We start from the raw sequence: 11,811 nt of genomic DNA, 5'->3' as shown, positions 1-11,811 counted from the left end.
AAAAAAAAAAAAAAAAAAAAAAAAAAAACCCCAAAACACAGTATATTGATGAAGTTGGCTTTTTAATTGTTTTAAACATATTTCTTATGAAACAAAATAAAGCTGAAAGTAATGCTTATGGTGAGAATATACTGTTTTAATTTCCTGTAATTTTCAAACTAGAGAGGTCAAAGAAATTTTGCGGTACTGAATGAGGAAATTCTGAAAAGGGAAAGGATGGAGGAAAATACCTCTCAATTTCTTTTAAGTAAATTACATATTGAGGAAACCTTTAAAATTCATTTTTATTATATGAGATACTCTTTTGCTTATAAAAATCTATTTTTCGGGGCTGGGGATTTAGCTCAGTGGTTCTGCTGCCTCCCTCGCAGGAGGGCCCGAGTTTGATCCTTGGTACCCGCCCCCTAAAAAATATCCATTTTCTGGTGATAAGTATCCGTACTGAAGAATAGTTTTTATTATTTCGAATCTGTCATATACTAACACTTTTGTAAAATAAAATAAAAATGAGTTACTAGGAAAATGAAGGAGAAGGACAAAATGTAAGCCCCATTATTTTAGTGTTAGATTCAGCAAACATAAAATTACTCAGATTGCTAGGAAAATTCTAGATGCTGATTCTTTCTTTTACACATCTCACTGGTGATGGTTGAGGCCCACACTGGCCCATGGACCATCCTGTGGGCAGCACTCTTATAAGCCCTCTCACGACAACGTACCCAGGGTAAGAACATCCTAGAAACATCAAGCTTTCTCAAGTAATGAGCAGCATTTCTCTATTTACATCATTCAGTAACTTGACTAGGTCTTAACTTTGCTTTATAAGTGTGCTCTAGCTCTGTTACGAAAATGACAAGGAAGAGCATCAAAATGGCTTAAAGGGAAATTTTTTGTTTTTTGAGACAAGGTCTCCCCGTATGTTCTAGGCTGGCCCAGGTGGCCTCATGCCATCTCCTGGTGATGATCCTTCTGCCTCAAGTTCTCGGTGTGTACCACTGTGTCCGGACTCTAAAGGGAATATTGTAACGACATGAAAATATGCCTCCTTTTCCCCACCACCTTACTCTAGTTCCTGCCAACCCCAGTCTTCCCTGTGCCCCTCTTGTCAGGGGCTTAGTCACCCCTCTCCTCTCCTGTAGCACCTCACACAGAGAAGAGGTTTCACATTCGAGTGGTTCTTTATGCCTGTTTGAGGAAACTATTTCTGCTTTATTTTCATTTGTTTTCTGGTAGTTCTTTGATGATACAGATGCTTTTTTCCCCCCTAGTTCCGGGACTACTGTGCTATCTGCTTAAGATGGGAATGGCCTGGGTCTCCGAAAGCACTGGAAAAGTGCAATTTAGAAGCAGCTTTCTTTGAAGGTCATTTTTTGAAAGTTTTATTTGACAGAATGGGAAGAATTCTTGATCAGGTAATACATTTTAAAATACTAATTTTCATATTTTGTTACTATTTACCGTGATATCTCAAATCTTAGTTTAGATTTTCAGCTAAATATTTTTGTTCTTTTCTTAGTCTTTCCACCAGAGGACTTCTTCATAAGGCTTTATGGCTAACAGTTACTGGGGTTATGATGCATTCAGAATGTTAGAAGCATTCACTTGGCCTGGCAACTATTACAGAATCTGTATCTTCTTATTACAGGCCCTCATTTAGTTTGGAGGTAATCAGTGCTTTCCTTTGTGACTAACTTGGGAAAGCGTTCAGTTAGTAGGGCTGGTTGGTGTGGATGCACTGTAAAGCTCCTCCCAGAAGACCCTAAATTGAACCTTGAATACTCAGGTCTCATTAAAATTGTGAACTGGCTTCCTCAGACAAAGAACGTGTGAGCACTGTTCATTTTCATGAGGGAAAGACAGGGAAAATCAAGAAGGTTCATTTAGTTCCAAAGTGGACGAAAATCACCATCAGCTGATATGTCGCTACGCGTGTCATCACCTGGTAGAGGACGAATTTGGGATTAAGGAATCCCTCCCCTCCTTGCACTGTCAGACAGTGACGATAGTGAGATACACTTGAAGTAATGGTTTTTGTTTCAACATAGAAACTCATAACTAATTTGGATTAATTTAAAATTTGTGTTTCAAAATGCTTGCTCTTTTTTTAGCACTTCAGTTAAATATTTACATGTACAGAGGGAGTTATAAAAGAGATTTACATAAATATGCACTCTTGAGTAGCTATAAAGTCAAATAAAGAAAATATAATTTAAGTGCTACGTGAGGTCATCCTTCAGTCAGGGCCATTCCCAACATCAGTGATAAAGATCCAGTCCTTTGCTTTCTTTAATTTCTAGATATCATGTGCTGTGTGTCTAGTGTCTGTTTTAAAGCTGACAGCTAAAGTGTCCAAGTCTGGTATTAATAAGTGTGTTCTGTACAGCTTGGCTGTTTAAATCTCCTGGGTGGCCGGAATTCATGGGTTGGTTATGGGTTTTTGCCACTAGTTTTCCAGGCTTAGTTTGAATCCAGTTGAGCTAATAATAAGTGAGAGATATTAAGTAAGTATGAAGTCAGTAATTTCTAGAAAGTTTGACCAAGAGCACTGAAAAGCCAAATTTCTTTTTCTTTTCTTTTTTGAGGCAGGATCTTGCTATGTAGTTCAGGCTGGTCTCGAACTCACTATGTAGCCCAGGCTGGCCTCGAACTCAAGGTGATCCTCCTGTCTCAGCCTCCCAAGTGCTGGGACTATAGGTATGTGTCACCACACCCAGCAAGAATCCACATTTTTAAAAGTAGTTTCTGGGTTTGTTTTTTTTTGTTTTGTTTTGTTTTTTTTTTTTTTTTTGGTACCAGGGATTGAACTCAGGTCCTTGGGTTTGCAAGGCTAAATGTAGTTTCTGAATCAAAAAATCCACCCTGAGTCATCACAATTGAGCACTTGTCCACAGTTTGTTGAGTGCTGACATAAAAGGATGCTTGAAGACAGAGCAGAATGTCCCAGAGTATGTAGCCCAGCACAGGACGAGCTGATGCCTAGGCCGTGTCCATCACTCTCCCTGTTTGACCAAGAGCCCTCTGTCATGGGTTAGACAGATTTCTGGTACTGTTTCCTCAGTGAGAAACCTTTACTTTCAGTTACAGGACTTAGAGTCCCCTGTGGAGCAGCCTGGAGCCTTTTGTTCCTTAGAACTTAGGTTTCCAGCCTCTTTGGGAAGAGCATCCTGCAGTCTGATCTCCAAGATGACGCGCGAGGCCCTGTGGAGCTCAGTGTATTTGGTTCACTTTCGTTTTCTTCCCTGTTTTTCGCTCAGGATGGTGTTTGTCTGTATTTTCAAATATGTGTCTCTAATAGAGTCAGGGTAACCAGCCTGGGGTTAAACATTAGATGCGGATAGTTCACAGTGTAGGAAACTTCTTCATGCATAATTGAGAAGTCATGGCATTCAGTACTCATGACACAACTGTGTCGTCACAATGTTAATTTTTTTTAATACTGTGCAACACAGACATTTAGTAGTTTGTACCTGTGGGATTTCATAAAGGAAGTAAAAAGTGGACTTCTACAACAGAATGTAAGACCACCAGGACAGATGGAGTAAGGGGCCAACTCGTGCCCTGCTCTGCGTGTGAAGAGCTTGATGCTGGGTAGGTGACTGAGCCGCTTGTCACATTTCCTTCCTGTTAAAGGGACGTTATTACTGCCTTTCCTAATCCCCTATTTAGATTTGCTTGAAACAATTAAATGAGAAGTTAAAATACTCTTTAAAAATACGAATTGTTTGAAACAAATATTATTAGAAATCAAGTTGATTTAAGTCCCACTTTGACCATTTGTATCCTCGGGCTTTAGCAGAGGAGATAACTGTTGGTGACCTCAGTGTCCTTGTAAATCGGAGATCGTTGTCTCAGAATTCATAGCTTCTAATTGATGTGGGCTTAGTTTAAAATGGCCCAGTTCCATTTGGCACGTGAGATGTACTGCGAAAAGTTCAAAGTAAAGGGACCCCCCCAATAACAGAGACACTTGCTACTAACAGCCCCCCAAATCCCAGCTCGTTTTAAAGTTATACTAATAAGTAGAGACCATCTCAGAGTACAGTGAAATAATTCTATGTTGCTGAAGTTTAATTTCATGTTCACAGCATTGAGAACGTGTTTGGATGGGAGGTGGAGCTCACTGGTAGAGGATTTGCCAAGCACATTGAGGGGCCTGGGTTCCATTCCCACCACTGCAGGGCATGGTTGGGAGAGCCTCTTAAATAATGCATGATCTAGATTTATGTTAAAATAAAATTATAAACCAAAGTCACACCATACAGAGAAATTATAAAGTCTTAATAGTACTACAGCCTTGTTTCAAGACACATTGTATTGCCGGGCGTGGTGGTTAACGCATATAATCTCAGCACTCGGGAGGCTGAAGCAGGAGAGTTGCTGGGAGTATTTGAGGCCAGCCTGGGCCACATAGAGAGTTTCAGGCCAGTCTCAATTACACGGTGAAAGCCTGTTAAAAAAAAAAAAAAAAAAAAAAAAAAGACAAATGTGTTGACATACTTGTTTAAGCATCTGAGAATGGAAGAATTTCATGACCTAGAAAATTTTATTTTAAATTTTTTACTTTATTAGTACACGTTTGCAATCATGCAGTTTACAGTCATCTTGGGGAGTGATTTGGTTGCAGCTTTTTAAAAAATTTCCTACCCCTTCTCTTTCCTTCCCTCCCTCCTCCAACTCCCCTCTCCCATTTTTCATTCCTGCTGCTTTTACGAATCTTAGCTCATATTATAACATACGTTTATATCATATTACATTGATGTTTACATTCATTGAGATTATTGGGCTCCTGTAAATGGCCTGTCTTTATTCTGTTTATTTCCCTCTCCTCTCATCCCTGGCACTTCTTACCTTTGACCACTTCCCTGTTGCCAAGAGATCCATTTCCTAGTCCCCTTTTCTCCATCTGTCATTATTCTCTTTGGCTGTACTTTGGCTCATTCAAATGAGAGATACCACACAGTATTTAAGCTCGAGTGTCTGATTTATTTCACTCAACATTCTGTTTTTCAGGTGCATTCATTTTTCTACAAATGTCTCAAATCTGTCATTCTTCATAGCAGAATAGTATTCTCTTATGTATAGATACCACATTTCCTTATCTATTGATGGGTGTACAGGCTGTTCCCAGGATTTATCCATTACGAGTTGTGCTGCTGTAAACATTGGTATGCATGCATCGCTGCAGTATGATGACTTAAGCTCTTTGGGGAAGATTCCTAGCAGGGGGATTGCTGGGTCACATGGAATTTCTAATTTCAGTTCTTTGAGAAATCTCCATGCTGGTTTCCAAAATGGCTGTACTAGATTACATTCCCACCAACAATGAAGGAGGGTTCCTTTTCACCACAGTCTTACCAGCGTTTGTTATTGTTTGATTTCTCACTGATTGCCATTCTTTCAGGAGTAAGACAGACTCTTAACATTGTTTTGATTTGCATTTCTGTGACAGTCAGAGATGTAACCTAGAAGTCCTACCTACCTGAAATGAATAGTGATACACAGTTCTGAACTCAAGTTATATTTTAAATTATTCTGTACAGAATCTTTACCAAATGCCTGGAATCATTACCAAGTGTTTGTTATATTTTAAATTATTTCATCCACATATTTTATAAAATTCATTTCTAAATTGATTTTTGTAAATGGATCCTTTAGTACCTAAAATATAATTTGATGAGAATTCATTTTTTATTATGAGTCGAGTCTTGGGAAAGTCTATTTTGTTACAGGTATTGTCAAATAGGAGAATATAATCTTAAGATGTTCCTTTATTAGGATACAAATCTCCTTTCATTTATCTTGCTTTAAGACTACAGTTTGAAAAAGAATGACTCAAGCATAGTTTTTATTCTTTAAAAAAGTCCATGTTTATGAATCTCATAGTTAATAAGAAAGACTAAAATTGGAATTAGCGCTAGGAGTGAATTTTGTCTATGTAACAACACGTACACTCATCAGAGCACCTCCAATGATCTGCCGGCAGTGCCCAGGAGTTTCTCAGTGCTAAAGATGCCCTTCTAATTGGTGTGCATTTTGATCAAAGGTTTTAAAGGTGCTTGATGGGTGAGAATAAAACATTCAGAGTCCATTGCTAATAGTAAATTTAGTCTTCCCTCCTTGTCACCTCCAGGCATAGGGTAACCATTTCTTCCCAAAATTCTTTCATTCCATTGACAAGGGTCTGTGATTTGACTTTATTTTTTTAGATTCATGCTTTTGGTACTTGGCAGCCACTGAATAATCTGAGATAAGAAATACCATTTCCAGTCCTACTTTACTATATTTAAAAGATGAAATATCTGTTTATTTAGTCTTAGGCTTAATTTGTCTTCTGTGGTTTGTAATTAATACTGTACGTGGCATATTGGTTGTTTTTGATGACTTTCAACTATTTTATGAATTCAGCCAACTCACATACATCCTGTTACAGCACATTTTTGCCTTTTCTACATGTTTCAATGCCTATCTTGTGTTAAGTTTAAGGGCTGTGTTATACATGCTTTGACTATGATGGTGAGAGCCGGTTTAGTTGTAGATGTTTCACTGCAGAAGAACATGTGGAGAAGTCTGGGGTTTAGCTCAGCAGTTCGTTGGCCTGCCTTGCAAATGCAAGGTGCAAGGACCTGAGTTCAATCCCCGGTACAAAAAAAAAAAAAAAAGAACATGATGTGGAGAGAGGAGTAGACAGGTGTGTTTTGGTTTCATAGAAACTAGCGCTAATTTAAGCACAGTGCGTACCTTATATCATACAAGCTATCTTTCTGTCCTTCCCTCTACACAGCCATACGATGTGAATTTACAGGTGACTTCCGTGTTGTCCAGATTGTCCCTCTTCCCTCATCCACACATGCACGAGTACCTTTTGGATCCCTATGTGAACCTTGCCTCTGGCTGTCGATCCCTCTTCTCTGTAATCGTCAGGGTAAGTTCAGTTCAGTTCTACTCTACTCTCTAGAATCAATAAGCCCATCCAGTTAACATCTTCCTATCACTGTGTTAGTCAGTGTCATGTGATGGACGATATTATACATCTACAAAGTAATCATGATACGTTCTGAACTATTTTAGAATGGGGAAGGAGAAAAATTCATTCTTTTAAATATTACATGTAATTTTTATATTTTAAAGACCAGATGAGTCCTTGGTCAAAGAAACTGTGGAATAGGTTCTTTAGTGATAGAAAGGACATTTTTTCAAGGAGAGAATCCTTATACAGTGGATTTCAAGAACTGAGTTTCTTGTCTCTGATGCAGGTTGTTGGAGACCTTATGGTTCGAATTCAGCGTATTCAGGACTTCACACCTAAGCTGCTGTTAGTTAGAAAGCGATTGCTTGGTTTGGAACCTGAAGGCCCTGTGTAAGTCATTGTTTTATATACTTTTATCCAAAAAATGTCACCCAATTCAGTGATCTGCTGATAATTTAAATTGATTTTTCGTCTGCTTTTCCCAGAATTGACCATATCACGTTGCTAGAGGGTGTGATTGTGTTAGAAGAGTTCTGTAAGGAGCTGGCGGCAATCGCATTTGTGAAATACCACGCTTCCTCCACACCATAAATAACATCTTTCAAGTCGCTAAGGCAACTGAACTATCATGTACACTTCATCAGAAAAGACTCAGTCCCATGCAGCCAAGAGAGGATGAAAAGCCTTTTTACATGAAGTATTGCTGTGAACTGGACAGAACCTTTAAGGACCTTTTAGGTGAACACTCTGGATAAAATGTGGCGTAGCGTTGTTTTCATTGGCTCTATCATAATGGGTCTCTATGTTGTACGTTGTTGAACCCAGGATACAATCAAAGGAACTTCAGGAAATAAGCATTCTGATGACTGTGTGAAATGCCGAAAAATTCCTGATGTCATGACTTTGAAGATATTTCTGTTATCTTAACATCCTTTTAGGTAGCAAGGCATTTTGACATTCTGTGGGACTCCAATGCTTATATTCTTTTGGATTAATAAGTAGCAAAAAATTCACTAATTTTTTAACTTTTTAAGGTTAAGATTCTTATCAAAAAAAATATTTAAAACTGTAAATGAGGAAAAATATAATCCAGGAACCATCTATGAATTGTTAATGATAATAAATAAAAATGTGTAGAGCAGCATTAACTTTCTTTAGCTTTTCTAAGAATAACAATTTAATATGATAAATTCTTGATTAATATATATTTTTAAAGAAACATTCTTTTACTCTTTTGTGCACATACCCATGTTAGTGATTAATTTTCGTCTGTGGGTCCCAGTTTACTTAAACTGTCATTTTTTGCAACAACATTGAATTGGTGTTCATTGTTGGTAGTGTTTGCTAAAATAGTATTTTTATGATAATATGTACTCAGTTGTGAGCTTTTTTGTTCTTTCCCTCTCTGAAAGTTGTTTTATGAAATTCTTCATAATCAATTTTCTTACTGAAGTGCACGGTAGTGTCCAAGTAGGCAACAGTCAGGATGCCGGTGGCCTCAATGTTTACATTTGTTTCATTTCACTTTGTTGTCTTTTGTCTTAAATGATTCTAAAGAGGTGAGAGAAAACAGTCTTTTAAATGTCCTGTTTACACGTCGGAGGGTTCTGAGACCCTGTGTGTGATTGCAGGGCACACAGGCAGGACAGCCTGGTCTGGCCGCTGTGTGGCGTGCAGCAGGCTGTGGTAACTTCACATCAAGGAGCTCGCTAGTGTCGTTCTGTTCTTTCTTTAAGCTTGCTCATTGTCCCAATATTGCTTTAAAGCCTTTGTTTTTTTTAAATGTTAAGCAGCAGCACTTTCCTCTTTACCTCTCCATTTACGGATTTTGGGGGAGATACTGTCACATGTTCCCTCTCGGACCTTCAGAGGCGCTGTCTCGGCCCTGGGAAAGCCATTTCGTGTGGCGCGTTTGCACACATACTGAGTGGCGTGTGCACAGAGGCACGTTTTAGGCTTATCTGCTCATTTTGTTGTAGTAGTGTTTCTGATTTATTTCATAGTTAGCTTTTGCTATTTATTAAGAACAAAGTATCAAGATTATGAATAGTTTTAGCTCTAACATGCTCATCATTAAAACATCAAAAAAGACTAAGTTTTTAATTTAGTACAAATCTTTCTTAGCTTGGTCTAAAAAAATTCATTGAGTAAAACAATGAAACAACAAAAATGGGAGATAGTTACTGCCTGTGTGGTGTTCTTTTCATGATTTTGAGTGATATGAAGTATTATGTGGTTTGGTGTATTTGTTGGACAATTTTTGCAAGGAACATTGCAGCATCTCCATTTTTAGAAGTAGCTACAGTCTACTTTGATGTGGTTGTATATGACATAAGGCATTAAGAGATATTAGATATTTCTTTATGCTTTCCTAGTGCTTCATGGGCTCGATAGCAATGATATTACCTCTCAAACCAAATACTCTTTTTATTTTTGATTTTCACAATGGGACCTTATAGCTAATCCATGAAACGAAGCTCAGAAAAGCTTTAACTCATATTTGGATGTGTGTGTGTGTGTGTGTGTACGCTGCTTCTGAAAATACAATTTTCCTAAGTTATTGTAATGACCTTGATGTAATCAGCTAAGGCTTAAAGTATAGTTGATTTTGCTTTTCTCTCTTTTCCATATTTCATTTGGACCTAGAGGCAGCACAAGTTTTCACACTGAGTTGAATTTGTTAATTGAACAGCGCATTGTGCTGCATGCCTGGTAGTTTTCTTACTGCCTCTCAGAAGCTATGTCGCTACTCGTTGCTTGTAAGAGCAGTGACTGAAGTGCACTGTGTGGGGCAGAAAGTGCCACCTTAACAATTGATTGCCATAGCAAGTTCCGAACAGTTTTAGCTTTGCTTCACCTTTTCAGAAATAGGTATCCACATCTTTTAAACTTGGCAACAGTGAGTCTTTGGGTTTATTTTTAGGAGTGAGGGACATTCTTGACTTCCTAGAACTCAGATTTGTCTTAGCCAGGTATCACTGTAGTACTCACACTATCATCATGGAATGTCTTCATAATGTATCTGTGCAATATGAAAGCTGTGAGTGGCTTCACAGCTTTGGGGTTTAATTGTATAATACTGTGAGTGTACATGTGTGTATATATGTATATATAAGGACCAAAACCCTTAGCTTGCTTACACTCTTGCTAGTGTAAAGATTGTTACACTTAATTTTACAGGGCACCCATTATGGAATTACTTCCTAAACTTGTAACGTTTCTACAAATTATTGTATTACTGTATAATTACCATTTAATTATGAAGTTAATAGGCATTGACAAAAGAAGTGACGGTGAAGTGCTAAAACCATAAATTACATGGTAATTATATTTGGGGTTGTACAATAAATTGAAATGTGCGTGTCCTTGTGACACTCGATATGCTAAAACATGGTAGATAATCATACTTCTGGGCCCTGTAAAACAGTGTTACTGTAATACTCTGTTGACCTCCTGCCTTGTTTACATTAAACAGAGGACAGTTGATGAATTTTTCTCTGAACGTTGTGTGGGTCACTGACAGTGTTAGTTACAAGGTCTGGAATTCACAGGCCACCTGGAGAAGCTCTTCAGATGGTGTCTGTGCACCCTGTCTTCAGAGGAGGTTGTGATCATGTTCAACTTTTTGTGCTAACAATGCATGCAGGACTAAGAAGGATAATACAAAAATAAATAATGTAATTTAAGCAAATAATGGTCTTATGCTTTTATGTCATTGTAATTGGAAATATTTTATCCACTGGTGAGTCTTTTTTTTTTTTTTAATTTTATTGAGTTTATTGGTACATTTTAGGGATACAGTACAGTTACATTCATTGTTGGGATCATGTACCTCTACATGGCAAGTCTTGATTCTCATTTTTTCCCCTTACCTCTGCCCTCCCTTCACCCCCTCCTCCCCTCCCCATCTACAAACACTTTATTTTCATCTTTTCATTCTCTCACATTTTTTTTCTTTTCCCTTTTTGTTCTTCCCCTACCCATCACACCTTCCCTACACCTTTAGCTCCTTTCTTCCCATTTCTAAATGTCAGTAATCTTATTAGAATCTTATGCATTGTTGCAGATTATTCACACCCCACTGGTGAGTCTTAAACAATGATTCCTAACTCCTCTTTAACCCTAACACACAAAGGGATGTGGCTCACTACAGTGGGTCGCTATGGTATTGATTCCAGGGAGACAACAACAACCGAAATTAGTAATTGTGGAAGAAGACCGTATAGCTTGAAAAATTTCTGTGGGTAAATCTCATATATACCCTCCAATTTCCTCCTTAATAATCACTGCCCTAGAGGAAGAAATGTTTATGTGAGTCTTAGAAAAACTATTCATTCTAAGCATAATTTCTTAATATCTTTTCCACACACGTAAAAACCTTCCTCTGTTATTTTGCTGACATTTAAAACAGTTATCCTCTAGACTGATTCCATTCACTTGAGTATTTGCTTAAAGTCCCTCAATTGGAAACGAAAAATAAAAGCAATATCAAGCACGACGAGACAAAGAAAATTTAATTATTAATCTCAGCTACCCGAAGATTCTTTTCAGCCGGTGTTACTCAGAATAGCTGTAGAAGGAAATGTAGAGATAGCAGGGTTGAAACGATGGAGGAGGCAAGGTTTAGGCACCTGAGAGTAGACGCCACCCACCTTGCCCTGAGCTATTTCGAAAGAAAACTGCATTGTAGGAAGACTTAACTGGATTCTCTAGTTGAAATTTGGTTCAGACTGCTGTTTTTTTGCAGTGTTTTGTCTAGAAAACTAGTCATCCTAAGAGAATTATCATAACATATGGAAGATTTGCTAGAGTAATTCTAAGATGAAAACATAAACTCCCCCACT

General features: G+C 38.0%; 1 protein-coding gene across 4 annotated transcripts in view; it reads left to right on the top strand.

The window, feature by feature from the left end:
- Positions 1 to 9,295, top strand: part of Fam160b1 (family with sequence similarity 160 member B1) — a 31,217-nt gene extending 21,922 nt beyond the window's left edge. For 3 of the 4 annotated variants that reach the window (XM_010634578.3, XM_010634577.3, XM_010634576.3), the window contains exons 14-17: positions 1,269 to 1,412; positions 6,782 to 6,922; positions 7,254 to 7,357; positions 7,453 to 9,295. In XM_010634578.3, coding sequence (XP_010632880.1) covers positions 1,269 to 1,412; positions 6,782 to 6,922; positions 7,254 to 7,357; positions 7,453 to 7,558 — 495 coding nt within the window. In that variant the 3' untranslated portion in view covers positions 7,559 to 9,295. The remainder of the gene's footprint in view (positions 1 to 1,268; positions 1,413 to 6,781; positions 6,923 to 7,253; positions 7,358 to 7,452) is intronic. The other variant, XM_010634579.3, reaches the window with a different exon arrangement.
- Positions 9,296 to 11,811: the final 2,516 nt, after the last annotated feature.

This window comes from Fukomys damarensis, unplaced genomic scaffold (assembly GCF_012274545.1).
Source record: "Fukomys damarensis isolate Sample0158 unplaced genomic scaffold, DMR_v1.0_HiC HiC_scaffold_8, whole genome shotgun sequence".
Lineage (NCBI taxonomy): Eukaryota > Metazoa > Chordata > Mammalia > Rodentia > Bathyergidae > Fukomys > Fukomys damarensis.
This window is presented reverse-complemented; position numbering and strand designations above follow the sequence as displayed.